This window comes from Phalacrocorax aristotelis, chromosome Z, assembly GCF_949628215.1.
Source record: "Phalacrocorax aristotelis chromosome Z, bGulAri2.1, whole genome shotgun sequence".
Taxonomy (NCBI): Eukaryota; Metazoa; Chordata; class Aves; order Suliformes; family Phalacrocoracidae; genus Phalacrocorax; species Phalacrocorax aristotelis.
In genome coordinates this window covers 66,848,320-66,873,210 of record NC_134311.1, presented here as the reverse complement: position 1 = coordinate 66,873,210, position 24,891 = coordinate 66,848,320, and the positions used below count along the sequence as shown (strand labels likewise).

General features: G+C 38.0%; 2 protein-coding genes across 2 annotated transcripts in view; both read right to left on the bottom strand.

The window, feature by feature from the left end:
- Positions 1-24,891, bottom strand: part of TTC33 (tetratricopeptide repeat domain 33) — a 217,261-nt gene that overhangs the window by 98,222 nt on the left and 94,148 nt on the right. The window lies entirely within an intron of this gene.
- Positions 1-24,891, bottom strand: part of LOC142050789 (uncharacterized) — a 59,297-nt gene that overhangs the window by 8,762 nt on the left and 25,644 nt on the right. Inside the window, exons 3-4 of the mRNA XM_075079921.1 lie at positions 20,391-20,466; positions 18,860-18,926 (exon numbers count right to left, since the gene is read on the bottom strand). Coding sequence (XP_074936022.1) covers positions 18,860-18,926; positions 20,391-20,466 — 143 coding nt within the window. The remainder of the gene's footprint in view (positions 1-18,859; positions 18,927-20,390; positions 20,467-24,891) is intronic.

The following is a 24,891-nucleotide window of genomic DNA, read 5'->3' as shown; positions in this document are numbered from 1 at the left end:
AAAATCCTGATTGACGTCATTTGTGAGAGTTCCTTTAGTTATGTTGTCCAGAACGTGATATATTGTATTGATTCATTGTTCTTTGGCTGACTCTGTGACCCAGACTTTGGCTGGGAAAATCATTACTGCTTCAAATACTTTCTTCAAACCCTTCCCTAACAGGGACAGATTCCCTGTTTGTTGCCTTTTTGAGCTTACCCAAAGCTACCTTCTGTAGTTTAAACTGCTTTCTTTTCTGTGTTGCTGTTAGGGAGATTTAGCTTGCCTGTTTAACATAAGTTAATAATTACTTCTCTGGTAAGTCTCCAGTGCTGATAGGACTAGGTCAAATGCCAGAATCCATTGCTAATGGAAGAATTTTTAAATAGCTCGGAGTGGAATTCAGGTGTTAAACAAGAGCTTGGTCACACAGTCAACATCTATGCTCATAAATTAAACAGCTCCAGTGAACAATTCCAGGAAGGATTCACTTGCCTATATTGTTACTGTCTGGGCTGTTTCATGTAAACTAGTTCTAGAGAACAGTCCTAGCACTTTGATGTACTCATACACATTTGTGCAACCACAAATCTGCTCATATCAACCACGTATTCACACTACACTCCAGTACAGTTTTTAGGCTAATGGCAAGGACAAAATTTGTAAGTAAAGTTCACATAAACTTGGACAGTGTAAACGTTAAAGAGTATACAGGTAATTGTATTATCTACAATTTTGTTAATTGATAGGACAGACCATCATGGGACAGATGAATAATAAGCTTTCTCATTATTATTACCTGTGCAAGATCTACCTCAGCATGATTTATTAAGTAGCAAATAAGATTAAGTGTTTCTTTAAATCTCTCAAGCAGACAGCTTGATTTACTAAATGCTATTTTACCACAAGATAACTGAAAAGGAGCTATGCAGCACTCAGAAGTATTTCAGAGTGCCACCAGAGGCTATAAAAGAATTTCAACAGATATGGAAAAATACTGTGATTGGATTTTGAATTCATAAATCAACATGACAAATAAAGCAAGCAGATATAGATGGAAACAACCTACTGTAAGAAATAATATGAAAAATAGTATTCAGTAATATTTATTTCAGTTCTACTTTATCTGTATTAGGAAAATGAAGGAAAAATGAAGTAGGTAGAAGAGGAAAAATGGAATGGGCAGTACAAAAACACATGGCAGCCGGACTTAAATTTTGTCCCTTCTTATACCTACTAAAGCTCAGGAATTAGAGCACTATTAGGTATTCCAATTCATACTGAGGATGTCCTAGTACTTGACTAGTCAGTAAAGCAGAGTCCTAAAACCTAAAACTGACTTCAGTGGATTTTGAATCAGTTCCTTTCTGCCAGGACAAAATTGTGATGTGCCCATAGAGTTTTCCAGCCAAGCAAAACCATAACACATGCAATACCACTTGTACAGAACTGGTTCAGTACTTCTGCCTCTGAGGTCAGTGGATGATACAGCAGAATAATACCCCTGGAGCTTTATGCAACAGTGTCTCAGCTAGTTCAGGAATGATTCCAGCCAAAACCACATGTTCTACATTCTCAGCCAATGAAACACAGTAAGTGGCGCTGTAACATGCAAGACTTCCAAGCAGAAATAAAGACAGACAATGCCCAAGGACCTAGGAGATAGAAATGAGAGCACTTGACTTTCAAAACTGGTTTCTGAATAAAGCATTAAAATACTGAAAGGGAAAATACTTTTTTTTGACTTACTATAGGGATCTGACAAATAAGCATACACAAAGCATAACATTTAATCTCACAGGCCAGGGAAACATGCATAAATTTAAGAATGGCTATTTAAAGCTGTTTTATGCAACTGCAGTTATAATGTGATTTAAAACATTAACTGAACTACAAGAAACCAGACTTATGAAGGAATTACTTAATAATTCTTGAGGAATAATTCTTGTGAACTGCTACCAAAAACCTAGAAGATGACAGTCAGACATATGGAATTAAACTTCAGCCAAGGAACTTCTCTGTTGATTTATTTTTGACGAAAATATAGTGAAAAAAAGGTTAGGTGATGCAAAATAAAATTCAAGCCTAAATAACACAGTAGCAAGGTTCATTTCTGAGGAGAATCACCGCTGGAGAGAAAAGTTCAAGATCATTTTAAGTTTCCTGCAGGTGTAGTGAAAAAGGAAGAATGAAAAAGAGTGCATGATAAACATAGAGTTCTGGAAGAATGAGTTTGCTTTTCTCCTTTAAGTTTCTCTTACCTTGTGTAATAAGTTCATTTACTAACAAAATAAAGACTGCCATAAAAATCACATACAGTGCCAAGTGTTTGACAATGAAGCTTGTCTGAGTTCTGCAAGATTGAACAGCTTCTTAAATTCCAGATACTCTTTTCAAACTACTTCAGGAACTGACTGAAGAATTTAATTTATTATCACTGTTAGCATCTCTGATAGTATTTCACTTTTATGTTTTTGAAGTTTTTCAAATACTTACATAACCAGCTATGCATTTACATACTTGGATGGATGGAGAGAAAACTGTGTATTTCTGTCCAGAATTTTATGGGAGTAACATGAAGTAACATCCATATGACTGGGACTCAAGCAATAAGTGTAGCGTGTAATCAGAGAGCTATTTTCAGTCAATTCAGTTCACCAGCATTCACTCCACCTTGTTGAATTCCATCTTATGTGAGAACCTCCTATCCTCATACTGCCCCTATAACTCTGCTTCATATATGAGTATATATGTGTATATATATATACACACATATATACATACATATATATATACATATATATATACACACATATATATACATATATATATACACACATATATATACACATGTATATATATATACACATGTATATATATGAGTATAACTCATACTGCACTCTATAACATAGAGGGATATGTTTGCTTAATACCAAGAGGCTGTTGTATACAATTGATATGTGTGTGAAGTTTCTTACAGGAGTTGATGCAGAGACCTTTAGATCTGAAGTACTGGCAAGAAAAAGTCATAGACCATCTCTAAAATATAACAATATCTGTATATGTGACTTCATCCTGAAAGCCATGAGACAAGAGGATTTAAAATAAACTGCCTGCTATTTAACATGTGTTGACACGTTTTATGTGTCATTAAAACATTTATCACAATTGCAGATGACTACTCATAATTAAATACTTTTCAGGTTGTTAACTATTAAAATGAAACTCTGTTGGTTAACTACAATATTTATTAGATTAATTTTATGGTTAAACAAGTTAGAAATCCCTGCTCCCCAATTATTATTTCTATTATGCCAATAGTGTGTCACGCTATCTAAATCTATGGAAAAGTAAGTGAACACCATCTAATGGAAACTTTTCTTCAGGAGTGTTATATTTAATGGAAAGCATACAGAGTTCAGCAGGAATCTTTCTGTTGCATTCAATTAAATTGCTCTTAAGTGCTTTTCTACTTATGTAGCATCTTTATGTAGATGAAAATTATACATTATTCTTTCTATGCAGTTCTACAAGTTTCATTCTCATAGGTGAGTACTTATTTAATACAGGCCTTGCTTACTTTCCACAGAAACTCTTTGGCTGCCCTCCTTTGTAAATCCCAAAGAATTTGGATTCCTTGTGCACTAGGTATGAAAGGATTTCCTTCCTATCCTCCTCCAAGAATAATTTTAATAGCTACTCCTCATATTTACTGTGTAGACCAATTTGGTCTGTTAGGTTTTGAAATTAATTACTGGTTACTTTTTTCTCAGTCTCTGTGCCCTCTGCTACAATGGCAATGAATCTCAGTTAAGATTTTATTCTAGCACATATCTTCTCCTTTTGAGTTTTGCATAATAAAGGTGTCTTTGGCTGCTAGGGTACAGAATGATAAACAGATACAATGTCAAGTAATTTAAACTTCCCATAATTCTCCATGGTATTGATTTCTGCCAAATATTTGCCTCTCCATTCATTTCAGCTGAGAAAAATGCAAATTAATGGTTCAAAAATGGGCCTCTTGTATCTTTACCAAGATTAAATGTCTCAGAGTAAAAACATTGACATAAAAACTTAATTACAGTTAAAATTATGAAAATATTATTGATTCCATTTCGTTGTATAGTGTGTTAATTATTGATTTAACTAAATTAATTTAGTAAGAATTGACTAAAACAAAACATTTTCCTATCACATACTGAAAAAACATGAGATGAGCTTTGTTTAGCTTTAAGCACTTTAGTTGTATACCGAATAAGACATATATTTTACAGGGAAAATGTTTATTTCACTTGGCATGACATCAATAACCTCTAATATATACTCCATCCAATTCCTAAGGACAGGTTTTCATAACACAAAACCCACTGTTGATAAAGCTAGCAATAACTTATCTGAAATATAACTGGTAACCAAAAAAGGAACAAATTATATACATAAAATTCCCAGTAATCCCTTGTAATCAATTCCTCTCTTTCTTCCTGCTTATTGGGATATATTGATTTGATCCTTCTGTACTTGCAACCTAGACTTCAGTTTTCAGTATCATTAGTTAAACACATTTAAGTTTAACTCCTCGAATCTAGAGTACTCAAATTCAGCAAAGTAGTTACACGCACAAATAGTCCTAGTATGACTTACTGGGATATCACAAAAAAAATTGAGTTAAAGTTTCGGTCTTCCAGTTGAGCATGCACTTAGGCTCACTGCTGAATCAAGTGTGTCCACTCATCCAAGGATCAAACTGTAGGATCAAGCCTGTAAGCAGTATATCTAATTTAAAAGTGCATGAATGATGTGGGAATGGGCACCAGCTTGTGATATGGTTTTTGATCATTCCAATTTGTATGTCACATGTTGCTATGTGAAATGCTCTTGGTAAGATACCAGCACTCATCTTTCATCTGGCATGATCAGCTTGCTTCTTCTTGATACATATGGGCTCCCCAAATAGAAGACTCCAATTTCTTCCATAGAGAGACTGGGATTACATGGAGGAATGCCAAAGGTTATGAACTGATCAGAAAGGGAAAAAGAAGTATAGGAGAGTTCCTCTGCAGGGGTACAGGGACATTTACATCATTTGTCCATAGCTGGTAGATAAAACTCCCCAGCTTTGCATGGGCCAAGCTTTGGACCTAGGTCTGTCCAGTACCAAGGAAAAGGGATAAATCTGACACTTAGCCTTATGGTGATATAGCCATGGTCTTCTAAGGCTTCTCTTAATCTGAAGATTACACCAGAAAAAATTGTTTTATTTCCATACTGAGATGTAAAAAGAGGCTGCAGTTCTGTTCATCCTGCTTGAGGTTAATGTATCAATCAAGAAGGAATAATAAGGGGGTTTTTTGAGACCAAGATGCCAGTGACCCTCATATACCAATCCCCACTCTCCAGTGTGTGCAGTCTTCACAGTTTGTTTCCTGATCTGGGGACAGAGAGCACACTACCTCTCTACTGGAGCAACACTGGGAATGGTTGAAGAGTATAGAAAATTGCAGAATCAGGGAAAGCCCTACTTGGAGTTTGATACAACATCCCAAGGTTATTTGGGAGGATGAGAGGAAATTGCTTGCTCAAATGGAAGAATTGTAAAGGTAAAAAATTTTGGAATATATCACTGCCTTAGGACCAACATGAAACTGAAAGTACTATGTCCTTCATTCACTTGTAAAGAAAACTCTCTATTGTTTTAGGCAAGAGTACCTGCTTGTTGTTCAAACACAGAAAGGCTTCTGGAGTTAAAGGTTTTTTACAGAAAGTTTTTACCTAGTTTTGAACAATTTATCATCAATATCAACTACGTTCATTAAAATTTATGTTTCATTAGCACTGCGGCAAATTAATTTATCCCTCATTTTAGAACTAAGTCTTCTTAACACTTCGTTTCACTTAGGATTCAGTTTGTTCCTTGTGTGCATCCTAACTTGGTTCCAAGAATTTTTCCAAATGATAAGTATTAACCACAGAAGTATTCCTTGGTGCCATGCGCAGAAAGGTCTGCGCATTTTTCATTAATTTTTCATTAATATTTTCATTAATATTTTCATTAATATGGAAAATCACACACACTTAATAGTAGTACTCAAGCATTATACGATATAAGTATAAAAATATTTAATCAAGTCATACCTAGTTCTGTGGAAGTTTGCCATCTCAGGGAAGGAGGTAATTCTGCACAAAGAATTTAATAATTTAATTTTTTATTGTGAGTTCTAGCCTTCAGAACCAAAAATAAAATCTCAGGTAATCAAGAAAGCAAGAAACGAAGTTACACGGCAGTGCCTTTCAAAAGAGGGAGGCATATAGGTTTTAATAATATGTTGTTTATATGGATTTGAGGTTAGAAACTCAGAATAAACTGACAGAGACTCTTCAATTCCCCACCTCTCACTGTTACCATGGTAAAAAAAATGCAAAGTAACCACATGGTAAATTTCTTATTGCCATCTACAGACAGAGATGACTTATCATCCAGCCTTCTCCTACAATAATTCTATTCAAGAGTTGTATTCAACACTTATGGAAAATGTCTTCTATAAAGGCAAATGGAAAAAAGATGGCTCCCACATCTCTTGTCAGTCTCTGTGATTCAGACCATCTAACTTAAACAAGGCATGTCTCTTGATGAAGAAACACAGAAAATTAACTTCTTGGGATTAATTACAAATCACTTAGTAGAGGTTAATCCTTCACAAAGGCTGGCAGAGGATCTGGGGCTTCTGTTTTTACACCAGTGTTGATAGATCTATAGCTGATTGATCCAGGACGTGATCCAGGAATTGACCCATTCTTCATTAAGAGAAAGAGCCCCTATCTTCCATTTACCCATGTCCATTGTGAACTTATTCCTTAAACGTCCCCTGCTACCATTCTGACTTCACCTAAGCACTCTTTTTTACCTTTTACAGGATTACTAATCTTTTTCACTCCACTTCTTTTCCCTTTACTTTTTCAGATGTTTAGCAGAATGCCCAGTACGTGCTCTATCGTCATTTCAGTTGTGGATAAGGCCTCATTGTTTTCCACTCAGACACAGAATTGCTTTCTGAAAACAGTTTGTATTTGCAGTCTCTTCCAGTCTACTTTAGTGTTAAAATTTCCCTTACTCACTGTCTTCATGCGGTTTTTTCCTATAGAAATGACTATTGCTGGGTCTCAGGAGAGTGCAGTTGTGCCGCAGCACCTTTTTCAGCTTGCGTCACTAGAACATCATAGTCTGGAACCAGTTTTCCATCTTGCGGTTCACCCATTTTATTTCCTCTGCCCTCTCTGAATTCTCAGCAAGGAGATTTTTTTTTGCCTTTCTTAACTGCAGGGCTTAAGGGATCACAATATTGCAGTTATTTGTGGCTTGGCTTTCTCCCTCTCTTTCTCTCATCTTACAATGCTGCACTCCCACCAGTTCAAACTTCTAAGGTAGTTAGTTCTCTGAAGTTATGAAGCCAAGAAAAAAAGAAAAGGATTTTCTTTCTACTACTTTCTGTTCTCATATAAATCTATTGTAAGTGAAGTGCCATTGTTGCATCTGGCACTTAAAGAGATGCAACTAAGCACAAAAAATTCAAAGAGGCATGGCCCTTTCTGCCTATGTCCAGCTTATGCATTAAGGATGCTAATGCATTAAGTTTTTGTCAGTGACATTTGTCCTACTCTTACCGAGGTCAGGTTTCTCTCCTGAGCTGGGACTGAATTTGGACTTTTGTCAACTGTGCCATCTGTATAAGACATTGCCCATGTAAGAACATACTAGGGAGATAAATTTAAGCACTTACATTTTAAAAAATGTATTAATCTTTACATACCATTGTTATTACACATGGATTGCATTTTTACATTTCAGTATTTTCACAAGAGCCTATTTAAAGACATTCTCCACCAACTACTAATGCAGAGGCAATCCCTTTGTTAGGAAACTCCCCAGCTATACTAGTTTTAGTATAAAACTTGAGTTCATAAATTATGACAGAATACATTCTATAAAGATAATGAAGGTAGTGCAAGTTTCATGCATGCCTATTCCCTAATGAAGAGTTAATTTAAAAATGCAGTGATACCCCTTTACTAAAAAACTATAATGCTTCTGAAAAGCCTGGTTTTGACTTGCTAAAATTAAGAGATATGTAATCTCACACAGCTCCTGGAGATAATACTGTCTAGAACTAATACAGCCTCAGCTGTTCTGGCAGCATTTCAGTCTGATTAGAAATACTCATGGGAGAAGAGCATTAGGTGAACATCAAGCCCGTGGTAAGCAAACACAAACACTAACTTCTGCAATGCACAGATGTCAAACAGTTTTCAATCTAATGATAAATAACTAACTGTGAAATTGCTTTTATACAGCTTGAAAGCCTAAATATTGCCAACCTATTACCGTAAACTACCAAGATCTCTTCTAGTATCCTGGTATTTTTTTATTTTCCTCAGTGATTAACACAGTCTACTGTGCTAACACAGCTACACTACTTTAGAGTGAAGGATATGCTCAGTTTGTTATTATTTTAAATATTAAAAGCTGCGTATCATATGGTGGATTATAATCTTATTTTAACGAGAAAAATGTTCTCCACATTCATCTGAAGTATGCAGTCCACTTAGTTGCATTCCTAAGTATTTAAATTAAGGCCTTCAGAATGCCACCCTCGAAGTGGACTCTCAACTAGGATTTATCCTTGGAAGCACATGCATTCATGGAGTTCATTTACGGCAATAAACCCCTTTCAGCCAGTCACATTTCTCCCTTGGCTTCAGTGAGGGTTGGATCACATCCTTAAAGATAATCAAATACAGAAACTGGAGTCTCTAATCTTGAATATTAACAAGCAGAAAGAGTGCAGCAGGGATAGCACTACAGATCCAGCTGCTCAGCCAGTAAGAAAGACTGTGTTCCTTCACAAGAAGGAAATCACATACACATCTCCTTGATGAATTGTGGGAGATTGTTGCAATTTCTTCCAGGAACAAAAGGCAAGGGCACAGTGACTGCTACACCACAAGTAAATATGAAAATAGTGATTATCTCATCACTGAAGCTCCTAGTTTTTGGCTTGTAATGCATGCACTCTTTAAAATGCTCTTGAAAACACTTTACTCCATTTTCTCTCTGAGGCATCGAATGATGCCTAGAAAAGGATTAATAATTTTTTTCAGTCTGAAGATTGTTTCCTGAATTCAGATGAGCTGTGAATTATAATAAATTTATGAACAAAGATAAGAACACAGCTACCCATTATAAGGAAATATGCACAAAGGAATGGCATTTTTCATATTACAATTTGTATTCCTTGTTTATAAATTAATTGGCCAAAGTCAGAGGAAAATATTCTCTCATACAGGATATGAAAATTTTCCAGAGACCTATACACTAAGCTGCATGTGGTCTTTTCAGAAAGTTGTACTGGATGAACAAAAATGGTGAAGAAGTTTCAGAATAAATGATTTCTGTTGTGGTACTGCTGTTTTTAAAATGCAGGACAAACCCTGCATTTTGTCTTACTATTTTGACATTCCCATACTTGCAATACATGCTGGTGTTAGAACAGGGGAATTAAACACCTTTTCTTCCAGCACCCAAAATCTTTTACACTTTTGAAATGCATGTTTTTTACCCCCACTCAACTTATATAAGAAATGGCAGTTTGATATTGCCAGTTGTAAATCAAAGATTATTTAATGGGATTTAAAGTTTCAAAAATTAGCCCTTAAATGGACAACAAAACTCTGTTAACCACCACTCAGCAAGCTTTCCCATTGCCACATTGTACCACATGCTCTCACTGTTTTATCATTCAGTATTCCACAAGCTCTTTATACTGGGAAAATTTGGTACTGCTCCCAATATAAACTGACCTGGTCCTTCTGCCACCTACTTCTTTCAAGCCGCATGCCACCTGTTCAGCTTCATTACAGCACCCACGTTTGCACATCAACAGAACCACAGACTGGAGAATTGATCCAAGTGAAAAGTCACCATTAATTTTTGCTGAGCAAGAATGAACACAGGAGAATTGGCAGAGGACAGGACTTCCTTAAGTACTACCACTGGCTTATGCCAGACTAAAGTGTTCAGGAATGTATGGTACCTGTTTTCTATTCTGAGAGATATTTTTGGACTTGCTAGTACTTAAACTACAGCTGTGAATTTTACTTGCTCTAAAAAGGCCCTTTATGTATGACAGCAGAGCAGCACTGGGGCAGGCAACCAAAGAAGTTGTGGAATTTCCATCCCTGCAGGTTTTTTGAACTTGGCCAGGCAAAGCCATGGCTGACCTAAAGTTCAGTCTTCCTTGGAGCACAAAGTTTGACTAGAATACTTCAGATGTCCAATCACGTTACCATGACCTGTGATCTGAAGTACTGAAATAAAGCTAGTAAGTACTCAGTTAATCAAAATAAATACATATAGGATTGTGTCTCACTGTGTAGACTGACTGTCTTGGCTCTTAACCTGAAATCCGCTCTACACTGTCAATGCAGATTTTCAAAGCACTCCTTATGTAGCAAAAGGGAAAGTCCTTCCTGAAGGTAAGCATACATAATTGAGATGATTTCAAATTGCATTGCCTTTTCCTAATACTTTAAAGGCAGGAGGGCACAAAATTGGCATCCCACTTGGCTTCTCACTCTAGCTAATCTGCTTTTACTTATTCCCCAAATACCTAACTATCAGATCGCTTCTTCCTTGTGGAAGCCCCGCCCTAAAAGTGTCCTTGGGAAAAGGACACCAAACGCATTATTGCAAGAGGCCTGGCAGAATACAACTTCAGTAGGGAAATGATGATGGCCCAGCTATATAAGGAACACTTGGTGCATGGATAAGCAGGATGCAGCCTAACTCCATTAGGACCTCTGACCTTGTGCTGGGAAGTAAGGGGAATACATGAAGAAAACAATAAGTATGGGTCACAGATAGAAAAGGATGCATAAAGGCCGACCTGCTATAAGATATTACTAATACCTACAGAATATGCAACTGTAGTGGATCTCTTTTCACTCTATAATTGAGGAAGTATTAGATTGTTTCTAATTTAAAATGCAAGTGAAGATTATGGCTGTGGGATAGGAAAGTGAGAGTTACTGAAGTGTTCTGAATGTCCAGGAGATTTCCTGAAGGATTCTCTTTTCCAGGCTGTATGGAGTCCTGTGCAAGTATCTAGAAACTTTGGTATCTAATTGCTTGGTCAAAACACAAGCTAGGCCCAGGTGGCAAGCTATAATGCATTATCATTAAGGCCAATGGAATGATGTTCATAAACAACCATGAGCTTCTAAGCCTCATCTTAGCCTTAGAGCCCTAAGGCCCCAGCTAACAGCTTAAAGCTTAGATTTCCATCTGGATCATTTTACTATCATAGGAATAACTTAAAGCATCTGAGCAGTCCCAGTGAAGTCCATGCAAGTAGTCACTTAGAGGTTTGCTTGAACTGACTCACACAAGAACTAAAGACCAAAACTCCGAGCAAATATTGAACAGTGCTCTTTAACAGTTTTCAAATTACCACTATACCACATCTTTTAAAAGCTTTACTGAATAAATATCTCACTAAGTTTACTCTGAGAATTTCCTATTTGTGCTATTTTCTTCACAGCACACTAGGCAAGTTTACTGAGACTCCACTTGGTTAAAGCAAGGTGTTTACCTGTGCATTTGCTTAACAAATATTAAATTATACATCTCTCTAGATACCACTTATACCCTGAGGCTGCAGAGGTCATAAACAGAAATTCACTTAAAATTTTTTAGCCTCCAGATGCACCGGTTCTCCTATCACAACAAACTAGCACCTGGATATTTCCAGTGTCATGATGATATCATGACATCATCATGAATCATGTCATGATATTATAATGTCATAAGCAGAAAAACTTACATAGTACATTTTGCAGAGCCCTGTCAAAAAGATTTAGAACAGTTCTTCACAAGCACTAGATTAATACACTTAAAAGTTTCAAAAGAGATTTTCTTATCAATATCCAGTGTTGTGAAAAAAGAGCTGCCACATTACAGGAGCTGACATTATTTCAGCTGATATTATTTTTTATCTTCTTTAAGTTTATAATGCTTCTATCACCCTTTAAAGACTAAATCATACACCTGTTGACTAAGTCAATACCAACTCCAAGTAACTCCAAGTTAGTAGTGTATCATTACTCCTATTTTAACTAAATGGATTTACGCTGTTAAGGACATAAATTGCTAAGCAGCAGAAAATATACTGAAATTTGTTATAAAATCTGTTAAAAAGTGATACCGTATGTGAGAAACAAATTTTAATTGCAGTAGAAGCTGAGAGTTCGCAGCAGCGGCAAAAAACAACAGAACCAGTTGCTACTTTCACAAAAAAATAACAACACAGCAGTTCCTGATTAGGCAACAGTTCTTGTGATTATTTCCCTGGTAATTTTAAGAACTATAGTAAAAACTGCCTGTTAACAAAATTCAGTCCTGTCCAACTAAAGGACTTCAGCAGAAATTGAGAAGCTTGTGAACAATGAAATATGAATGCACTAGTAGTCCCTTGAGCAGTGGAATCGACAAATCACATTTCCTCCAGATTTGTGTTTCATTTTACTACACAGGCCGCTGCAGTCCTCCCTACTTTCCACAGGGTAATAACCAAGTATGTCTAATAAGACTGAACGCTAATCACTGTTAAAGCCTGGTGCATCAGCTAATATACAATAAGTTGATTGCACATACAGATGAACAAAGTATTCCCTCAGCCAGTTAGGTTTCTGCAGTAACACTACCTAGGAACTGCATATAGTACCACATTAATATAAGAGCAGCCATAATTACAATGGCCTGTTGTGGCTCACCCACAAAAATAATTTTTTAAACTCCACAACTTTTCTTACCTGGTTAAATAAAGTTTGGCACTATTAATGGAAATACTTACTTCTGAACTTCCTCACATGCAAGAAGCAGCATTCACAAACACCACTGTAAAATTTTTTACTGTCAGGTTAATATCTCTGCAAACTCTGATGACAAAAACTATGATAGCCATGAATTTATGCTACAGGAAGTATCTCAACTGCTGGAGCTGTTAACAAACGCATGTTCTGGTTATATTTTGACTTTGGCCTGTTCTCAAATACTCCAAAGAAAAACTCAGAGGGCGCTTTCTCACTTTTCAAGGATTTGAAATAGATTTCATAAATATGGAACATTTCTACTGTTAAAATCAGAGGGAGGTCTTGTGCTGATTTCACTAGAACAATAGTGAAGTCAGAGAAGGCCACTGCTCTGGACGGAGGCCCGTCACTAGCGGTGTTCCCCAGGGGTCTGTGCTGGGTCCAGTCCTGTTCAACATATTCATCAATGACCTGGATGAAGGGACAGAGTGTACCCTCAGCAAGTTCGCTCATGATACCAAGCTGGGAGGGGTGGCTGATACACCAGAAGGCTGTGCTGCCATCCAGCGAGACCTGGACAGGCTGGAGAGCTGGGCCGAGGGAAACCTGATGAAATTCAACAAGGGCAAGTGCCAGGTCCTGCACCTGGGGAGGAACAACCTCATGCACCAGTACAGGCTGGGGGCTGAACTGCTGGAAAGCGGCTCTGTTGAGAAGGACCTGGGAGTGCTGGTGGGCAGCAGGTTGACCATAAGCCATCAGTGTGCCCTTGTGGCCAAGAAGGCCAACAATATCCTGGGCTGCATTAAAAGGAGTGTAGCCAGCAGGTTGGGGGAGGTTATCCTCCCCCTCTGCTCTGCCCTAGTGAGACCACATTTGGAGTGCTGTGTCCAGTCCTGGACTCCCCAGTTCAGGAAAGACAGGGAACTACTGGAGAGAGTCCAGTGGAGAGATACCAAGATGTGCATCTTTCTTATGAGGAAAAGCTGACAGGCCTGGGTTTGCTCAGCCTCGAGAAGAGCAGACTGAGGGGGGATTTCATCAGTACCTGTAAATATCTAAAGGGTGGGTGTCAGGATGATGGGACTAGGCTCTTTTCAGTGGTGCCCAACGACAGGACCAGGGGCAATGGGCACAAGGTAGAACACAGGAAGCTCCAGCTAAACATGAGAAAAAACTCCATTCCTGTGAGGGTGCCAGAGCAGTGGCACAGGCTGCCCAGAGAGGTTGTGGAGTCTCCTTCCCTGGAGACATTCAAACCCTGCCTGGATGTGGTCCTGTGCCCCCTGCTCTGGGTGTGCCTGCTCAAGAAGGGGGGTTGTATGAGATGATCTCCAGAGGTCCCTTCCAACCCCTCCCACTGTGTGATTCTGTGATTCTGTGAACAACAAACTGCATTCTTAAAAGTGAGACTATCTATTTGCCAAAACAAAGTTAACTTGCTTGCCTAAGTCATCATCAGCCCTAAATAATGATCTGATTTTAAATGATCCTGCTTGTCTAGAATTTACCCCAAAACAGAAACAGTGGTATTACAAACCTCTGGGAAAGCAGATGCCTAAATAAAGAGCTCCCATATTGATCATCTGTGGAAGTCAATGTATGTAGATTGCCAAACCCTTCAATTTCAGTAGCATTTCACAACAGCAGAAAACCTCGCCTGTGCGCTTCTTAATGCAAAACTGGAAATCTGTCATACTTAATTCAGGAATCCACATCCTATTATATTCGCCTATTAATCAACATTCAGTGTAAGTGGTACTATAGCAATACATGTTTGCAGAAATAGAACAAAGATTATGTATGTATTCAATCTTTCGTTTAATAAGTGGGCTTAGCCTGAATGATGAGCCCTTCCAATATGCAGTATTATAAATGTCACAGTAAAGCACAGGAGCAACCCTGCTCACTAGGAGAAAGCCAGTTCTTTTATGTAAGTAGTTCTTTGTGGAGAAAATGGTAAAACTAGCTTTTACTCCCAGCAAATGTGATTATATGGACGGAGAAATGCACCACATTTTAATAAAAAACTTACAATATTTTTCTATGCTTATCTCTACAGACAACTAATGGCATTCATTTTAGAGCACCCATAGCCCTAACCAGTACACTACAAGCACAGAAGTTTTATTTCCTTCTCAAAATAAATACAACCTTATTTTAAATATGACAGAAGCAGCAAGTCTTGAAAAAATTGAGAGAAATGAAGGTCAGGGAAAAAACAATAAATTCATACCGCTGTGCAATGCACATCAGGACATGAAAAACCTGTGAGACTGATGATTCCAATTGTATTTCTTTTTATGCTTTATCCAGAAGTTTGTTATTGCCAACTGCTGTTCAAACCAGCTACCTTCATTGGTTGGCTCAAGTGGGACTTCACACCACTGTGAAAATTTTAAAGGCTTATATGCCTCTGGCCTGGGTAGAATCACAGCTACTGAAATCTTTAGAAATAAATTAATGTAAAACTTGGTAGATAGAAAAGGAGGTTCACTCTGTTTCTTTAGACTTTGGCCACCTATACTCTCTTCAAATCTCAGAGTGCTTTCAGTATGGAAAACAACCATCTGATAAAGATAAAGGTTCTGATAAAGATAATAAACATATTTGTGAAGCCTCCTACACACTCTAACGTAGGTGGATGCTGGAGTTATGTAGGTGTATGTACTCATGAGCTTTATACCTCATTATACATCTTCTAATCTTTTTATTAATTTAATTAAGCAACTTCACCTCATATTTTTGGCATGTGTTCAGAATAGTTATACTTCCTTCAATTAAATGCACAGGAGATCAGACCTACTTACCTAGCTAAACTGTACACTAGGCTTGACCCACTTAAATGGCATCAGCTCACTGGTTTTCCTTGTTTCGGTACAGCTAGAACCAAGCAGAAATGATCCTGGCAAGATAAACCCTAACTACAGAATCCAAACAGATACTTATGTATGTATTTAAATACGAGTGGTGCCTACTTAAGGAATGAGCTGGGAAGTTAAATTCCTCTATAGGCTTGTTATTTCCCATGCAGAATAAAATCACTGTAAAGCTCAGGAAAAGCTAGTGGATATATCAGAAGCCTATCAGCATTCTGGGAGAAAGACTGTTTGCATAAAGCATATGACAGCAAGCTCCAGCCATTTTTCTCCCATTCATTTTAAATCAGTTTTACAGAAGCATGTATTACTACTGAATATTCAGCTTATACTAGTAATATGTCTAGCTTACATCTCAGGAACAAGGAGAAGATATGAACCTGGCAGTAATGTAAATTAAAATAAGATGACTTGTGAGCCAAAAAGTGGGACTACCATCCTCTTTGGCACTCTGTAAAGCTACTATACCCCAGCCCTCTAGAAGGGCTTAGTGGCTTAAAAAACACAAGGTCAGGCACATGTCAATAGTGTTCAACAAACTCCCCCCATTCATGCCCTTCTGCATTCACCACTGGTGCCACTCCCACTTGCAGAAGGTTGTAGCATTACTGCAGTATTTCAGAAATTGCCCTGTTCTTCGCAAACCTGAACAGCATCCACATGGGCTGCTTCTCCCAGTTTCACAAGTCCATCTTCAGATATGTTCTCTACCCTATTTCCACATTGTCCACAGTTACTACTGTAGTAATTAGTACGTAATCTGCATTATCTGTTACTTGGATTTGTTGATCAGCATCTCATGGCCAGTAGTCTAGCATCACAACAGCACAGATATCAATGAGCAGATCAGGATTTTTTTCCCTAAGGAAGAAGGACTAATCTTCCTGCCCCAGAAGAAACTTCTGAACTGTTGGCTCATCCTCAGCCCCAGACCTTGTCACTCCACTTTCTGAGCAGATGGCCCCATTTGTTTAAGAGAGAAATTCTGTCTCACATTTCCAAATTAGTCTTACAAATATGAGCATCTGGCTTAAAGAGAATAAAACAAAAGAAAACCTATCCACTCAGACTGATGACACATGAGCATAATAGCGCAACAGAAAAGGAATAGGCCCAAGAGTTGAACTGATGTTGTGCGAGATGTACTCAACAAAAGCCTAAAAAAGCAAGGTTTGAACTTTATAGCGTCCTCATCTTAAGCATTTGCAGCAAGATCTATCTTGGAATACGTTGGTTAAAAAATACTAGCAGCTCAATGGATTTTGCCCAAACAGAATGAAATAGATATTACACATGACAGCATAAACCCTCTTCCACATATCCATGTGACTTGAAAGGATGATCTTTCCCAGGAAAGATGGAGAAACAGATAGTAATAAAGGTTGAAAAGCACAGACTGAGCCAGCGATTAAAAGCACGGTTAGCAGAGGTACAAAAAGTGTTTTTATAGAGACAAAGCAGTGCTATGCAGGGAGAAATTAAGTATCTCCACATGAGCTAACTCCAGTACTGGAATTAGTGTACTGCACTAGCATGGTGCTCTTCAAGCCAACGTTCTAATTCATACCAAGCTGGTAATGATGGGCATTGCTACACTAATATATCCTAGCTAACAACTTTAGATGTAGCTTAAAGTACCTTTGCCCAGCACTGTCTTCTGCCATAATTACAGATGGTTCTTAGTACACAGGGGTGAGTTTTGAGATCACAGTCTGACAAGGCTAGTTGCTGAAAGGAACTAGGAAGGAACTTATAGGAAAGGAAAAAAGAGGGAGACCAGCAGACTCAGTAAGTCAGTCATCTCCTGAAAAATAAGTGTTGAATACTTTGGGTCACGTCTTCAGCAACTGTAAGCTGGCACAGAGCCACTAAAATCTCACAGCTATGCAAAAAGCTAGCAGTTGAGGCTTGGTCACAAAATTAAATCCAGTGCAGGGCAGTTACTTCTGAACGTCTTTACTTGTGCACTATGCACTGGACCCTCCTTTCTTAATTATAGCAACCACATGTGTACTGTGTTGTATAAGCATGTGCCTTAGGCATTAATGTCTCTTTCCAGAAAATATTGTTGTAAGGGTGAGAAATAAATACAGACAGCCAAAATTCACAGATGTTCAGACTGGTGAAAAGTGGGAGAATTTTATCTTTGAAAAGGCATCCACGTATATTTAGTAGGACCTGATAAAAAACAATTTTACAATTAACAAGACTAGCAGGATATGTTTACAAAAGGGAGTGGAGGCTTAGGCAGAGAAAACCAAGAACAATGAAGCTGGCAGGTAAAATAATTCCCTGATTCTTGGACAGCCACATCACCTGACTATGTAAGAAGCAAAACAGATGGTACATGTTAATGCCAATGGGCTTATAAACAGCATATCATAATGAACAAATATGTACTGTGTAGCGTGTGCAAAAGACATCTAACTTATATTACCCATGCTACAATAAGAATACTTTGGGTGTAATAGAGTTCTTAGACTTTTCATGTCCAAGTGGTGTGAGCAGAGATATGTCCATGTCAGTCACAGTTGAAATGCAGGAAATCAGCAGCTACCTATCCAAGTTTATGCATACTCCACAAGCCCATGGAACAGATGGTAGAACCATAGTACAGACTTCCCATAAATAACTACATAGTTAAAAATAAAAGAAGATAAATTTGATCGTATTGCTATATATTATGTGACTCTGATGGTGATATTAAAACATTTCATGGTATTTTAGACTGCATTTAAATGACTGGTTACAGCTTATGTGCAGAAACTAGCTGGCTTGAAAATAGATAGAACACTAACTGGGGTAGGGAATTGCATCGTGCTGGCTGGTCATTTGAGGTTTATATAGTTTTCCAGACATATATTGCATTTCATACTCAGCTCTGCACTACCACAGTTATGTGGTTATCACCATCAGGACTACTTAATTCAGGTTGGGCATGTTCGTGTGAATTGCTGTCATACCTAAGACTTCAACACTGATACTTCCTCCTCCCCCTCCCTGCAACAAAGCCTGAAAAACAATTGGTGAAACTTTAAAGCCTAGGCTAATTAACCTCTGGCATTCCTTAAATCCTTGTCAGGTTCTGAATAGCAGCAAAATACTAATTCTGTGAGTAAATATTTAAGAAAACATTATACAAGTCATCGGAAGAAGTTTCATGGAGGCTGAGCAGCTGACAAAACACTGGCACAGTACAGATAGAATCTGAAAGAAAATCACATAGAAAAGAATATATTAGTATGTTGAAGGTGGGACGTCCAATCTTCCATATGAAAATTAGTCAGTCAAGAAAAGTAATGAGCAACGCAATAGCAAAATCTGCAGAAGACACAACAATGTTGCAGATAATCAAGATTAAATGCTGTGAGATGTATCAGAGAATCTTTACAAAGCTAGGAAAACGGGGAGCAACAAATAAAATGCAGGCCTGTGCCATTCAAACCAAAGATGTCTTAATCTGAACATTTTTTGGTTCTCAGTCAACTGTCATTCACCAGTGATCATTTAGTTAAGAATGCTGTTCAGTGTGCAATAGTGTCCCAAAAGGCAAATAAAAAGCAAGGATATTTGAGGAAATATAAAATTCTTGCAGAAAGCAGCACTGTTCTTTCACCTGCAAGGCACTGCTTAGTTTCAAAAATTTAAATAATTATGACCTGTAGGAATGTGCTGGTTTTAGCTGGGGTAGAGTTAATTTTCTTCATGGTAGCTAGTATGGGGCAATGTTCTGGATTTGTGCTGGAAACAGTGTTGATAATACAGGGAAGTTTTAGTTATTGCTGAGCAGGGCTTACACAGACTCAAGGCCTTTTCATGAAGTAGTGAATGAATTCCCTGGTTTGCTTTGCTTAAGCATGCGGCTTTTGCTTTACCTGTTATACTATCTTTATCTCAACCCACGAGCTTTCTCACTTTTACTCTTCTGATTCTCTCTCCCATCCCACCGCGGGGGAGTAAGTGAGCAGCTGTGTGGGGCTGAGTTGCTGGCTGGGGTTAAACCATGACAAGAAGAAACAGAGAAAGTTCAGCAAAGCCTCATTCTTTTAGTTTCATCCTTACTGTGTGGGCCAGTTGACAACTTTGGCCAGGCAAGGGCTGCAATTCATCTGCAGAGCTCAGAACACCTTTGGACAGCTAAATAATCCACACAGTGGCCCATCATTCAGGATCACAGTAGTATTCTTTCTTTCCTTCATTCATTTAACTTCTTCCTGTGGGCTCCACTCTTTTGACACCACTCTACAAACTCTGCCCTTTTGCTGTACCATTCCTCCTTTGTCAAAACACCAGGTACTCCACAGACAGCATAGTATTCATACTTGCAGACCACCCACTTGAATTATAGGACTGTTCTAGCTTGTCTGATTCAAATAAACGTGATGAATTTCCAAGGGTTTTGTAAATTCTGAGATTTATTTTAAATTACAAAGCCAAAAATATATCTCAGTCTAATCCCCTTCCTTCCAATCTGTACAACATAAAAACAGCTTTCTGTACCACAAATTGCCCCCTTCTTGTCAAAGGCAAACTTAAATTATGTGGGATCTGTAAAGTAATTGCTATATTTTTAACGTATTTCATGCATTCCTATACAAAAATATAGCAGGTGTGTCAATAACTGTAGTCTAGTTATGAGAAAGTTGAAAAAAGTATAAGGTGATAATTTACAGAAGCGAAGGTATGGGCCCATGATTTTTCTTTACCCTCATCATCTCCCATAGAAAGAAGACAAAGGATCTTCCCACTGAGAAAATAAAAACAGACTTTTAGTTTTTCATAATCTCATGCTTGAAAACTCTTAAAAAAACAACACAGTTAGCAAAGGCTTCTCACAGATTCTTTAACACTGTAGAACGATATCGCAGTAATACTATTACAATGAAAACAGCAGCTGGGACATTTAACAAAATAATAATATAAAATGCCAAATAAAAGTAAACAAAGCCAAATTTGCTGAAGCTATTCATGCCATCTCTACCAGCAAGAACACTTTTCATTCCTGCATTCCTGATCAGCAAAGTCCCAGGAGACAAACTGAGTTTCAAAGACATCAGCTGATGACAGGTATCTGGAAATATCAATACTGGAAGTGTAAGTGGAACAGCCAGCAGATTTGGGACTTCCCTGCTCTTTCACACTCACAATGGTTTTGCTTTCTGATGCCTGAAACTTCCGTCCTGAGATAAGCTTTATCTGACTACCTCTTTTGGCTCTGCTCAGCATTGGATAAGTGTCAGCTGTGTCCAGTCTGTGGAACTGCATTCTACAGAAGTTGTGTATGAAGTGGAAATGGTACAGAATGGAACAATAATAAAAATAAACCTAGATGATAGCATGCTCTGTGAAAAAATATTGAAAATGTTTACCTTAAGGAAGAGTGAAGGTGAAATCTAAAAACAAACTACAGATACTCTGATAATGCAAAAAAAAGAGGGAATAATCTGTCCTCCATGTCTTTGTTGGACAGGCAAAGGAGCCACTGTTTCCAAGTTTCTGGACCAGTGATTAGGTTTCGGTAACAGGAAAGCCTTCAAATGTACAGGAAAACTTTGTAACAGTAAGGACAGTTTAAGGTCTAAGACAAATGGCTGGAGATGCATTATCAGAAGTCTTTAAAAATAGGTTAAACAATGTGAATGACAGATTATTAACCATGCTTTGCCCTGTCTCCTATGACTGTCACTTACTGGGTTACTAAACTCCGAGAACATAAGACCTCTTTTCACCATTTAAAAATATGAGAAAGGGGTGACAATAGAGTAGATTTATTCAGCAACAGTCTGAGAAGCCAGTACTACTTGTGTTACAAATTGATAGAGTGCAGAACACCTGAGCTGGCTGGCACCTCAACTCAAAAAAGAAAAAACCAAACAAACCAGACTTCAGCAAAGTCCCTTTCAAAATGTCAGCAGAGAAACAGTATATTAAATATGTGAGCTGTGAAGTATTGCCATAAATCAAAATTGACTAAGACACAAAAATAAAGTAGCAGTAATAAGTGGTCAGTTTTCTTTACCGAAACACTAAGTTGATCACTATAAGATAAAACTGTTTGTTTCTAAGTATAACTGAAACAAAACTGGAACAAAGGCTGAGTAGTACGCAAGAAAAAGCTGCAGGTGTTTCAAAGTTATTTAGGGTGGTCAAGTCCAGACAGGACTGTGCAAAGTTTACAAGAGAAACCAAAGTAATCACCAAAATGGCAAATGAAACTTGATGTTAGTACATACAAAATAACCCACATTGGACAGAAGAAAAAAGGAAGAGCATACTTTCGTCATCCTAAATTAACTGTGTGAACTTGGGAAAATAGTCTGGTATCACTGTAGAAAACTCATTAAAGACCTCAGCTCAATGCTGAGCTGTGGTAAAAAAGCAGACATGATGTTTTGAAGGATAAGAAATAGGATGGTGAATAACACAGAAAGTATTGTAATGCCATGATTAAATCAGTGGTGGAGTCTCATCTGGAATGCTGTATGTGCTTCTGATTACCCAGTCTCAAAAAGGATACTGCAGAACTAGGCAGGATTCAGAGAAAAGCAATGCAAATGATCTAAGGGCTGGAAACCTCATATACAATAATCACAAAGAATCAAAAAAAAAATCAGTTTCTGAAAGGAACAGACCATCAATGACTAACGTGCACTATGATGAAGTATGAAGAAAGCAAATAAAGGTTTTCCTTCTCCCTGCCTCATGGCACAAGAACAAGGTCATTAATTGACATGAAAACATTACAAATTTAAAAACAAAAAAGGAAATACTTCACATCTAACACATAATTAATCTGTATAAAGCATAAATGCCAAATACTTATACTCAGTCATTTTCTTTCTATATGTTATGAAGCAATTAAAAATACTTAAAGAACTACAGAGGGCTAACAAAAATTGGATGGAACAGTAAACTAATTAGGGATAAGGAGCAATCCAAACCTAGGAGGCAGATCACCCTCTGCCTTACAAGCAATTTCTTGTACTTCCTCAGCTACCTGGCAACAACCAGAGTTGACTGCAGCTTGCTGAACTAATCCAACCATAAAACCAATCTTACTCTGGCCCCTTCCCTGCATCTGTGAGAGATGAAGGAGCAACATGCATTGTACATCAGCAATGGAGACAGCTAAGTCAGAAGCTGTTCAGGAATGCCACACGACCACTGGAAAGAAACAGTGAAAAGCAGTTTATAAGAGATTACCAAAATCTGTTCATCAAAATTCAATTTAAGAATAACAGGAATGCTAAACTGAAGTTGCTGACCATGGAAGATAAAAGGATGCCCTGAACACAACTATAAAATCTAGATAAATGGGGAAAAAGTAGCTTCACTGAGGCAAAGATGTGAGTACGCAACTGGCAAAGGTCAAGCTTAGGTAAGGAAGCTCATTCGACGCCTCTCATAGCACTAACCAAGCTATTTAAAGGTGAAAACGTAATAAACTATGCTTTTTTCATATGCAATATATCTCCACAACAGCAAAGGTGTGCTGGCACGGGCCTCAGAAAAGGCACACTTAAAAGCTTTAAAACTGAGTTAACATGTTATAAGCAGGTGGGAAAACAGGAACTCAGTCCAGAACGCAACTCTAAGAGTGACTGTAATTTTAGGCTCCACAAAGGCACTTAGAAAACTGACTTATATTTCAAAGTGTGCATCTAGAGACTAAAACAGCTTTCAGGGACACTAACAGGAGAACTTTTAGATCCCACTGATATTCAAAATAAATTGCTAATTGCGTATGCAGCTTTGCAAATCTCCTCTTGATAGAACTGAGACTCCTTGGCTATGTATGTGTCTGTTTGTTCGTTTGTTTGTTTACACATGCATATACATGTATATATAAAAAGTAAACATGGCCAGGACCATTTTCTGACACAGAAACTGTTGATGAACTGATAAGGTCTCTACTACTAAAGTGCTTAGACTGCAAAACAGAGAAGGCACAACCTAGAAATGGATGTTGGGTCGTGCCAACTCCTAAATCCTGCCCAGGAATTGCCTGGGAGAGGGGCAGCTGGCCTGGGCCAGGGCACAGCAGTGGCTGTTCCGGCAATGCAGCAGCAGAGAAGACCCAGTTCTGGTGCCCAGCAGATGCCCTAGTACTGCTTGCTAGCACAAAGGAGCTTCTGGAGCCCTGCCCTTGACTATCGGCACCTGAGCTGTGTGGTTTTTTAATTTTGGTGGTGTTTTTCCTTTACAAAAGGGGGAACATCAAATAAGTATCTTCTATTATTATATTTCATTACTGTTATTAAACAAGTCCCAAGTGGATAGATATTTTTCTCTCTTGCAGAAAACCTTTTTCTTCCCCTCTGACGCATTTAGTTCACACAAAATGCATGTGATTTTCATATGACGTCAGAGCCAGTACACGGCAACAACATAAAAGCCATATATAGACGAGGAGGCAGACTGCCGCCTTCTACTGTGCAAGGACTTATGACAACATCGTACTACAGGATTTGCGTGACTAAAGTTAGGCAAAAAACATTCTCCATGAAAGAAAGGCAAGGCAGTCTACAAGCAGTAGCCAGAGGCAGCTTCAGATGTGTCAATTCAGCTGTGTAAAGAATGTGCCAGTCTCACTGTTGGAATAGTTTCCACACTTAATGTACAGAACGAGTCATTAAAAATGAGGGGGAGTAACATTAAAAGGTGAGGCACATGGCATACAGTATGCTACCACAGCATACTATATATTCCAGATAATAGTATGCATTAGAAAATCCATTTACACTTTCACTGCTGACAAGTACAGCTACTGCCAATTAACCTCTCTCCCCACCTCAGCCTCAACTTCTGTTTGAAGGTAAATTCCTGGCCCTAATCAGTCAACAGGAAATTTGCCATAAAACTTAGTAGGAACAATATTTACTTGTTCAGGATTCTGCAAATGTTTATATTCCCCTAATTTATCTATATATACTTGTTACATATTTTAGTACATATCACTTGTTTCATCCCTCCACATTATTGTCCTCAATTTTTTGTATAATTTTGGAATAGCAAAGGCTGGAAAATATTCAACCACCCAGATTATTATCAGATTTAAAAAAGCTGGGTAGGTGCTTAAGAGGCAGATCTCCCTGCCTAGGAGAACATCTCATTTCTAGTTCCAATCCTCCTTTAAGCTTTGTATGAGTGGGTCCCCTGTAAATTGAACAAG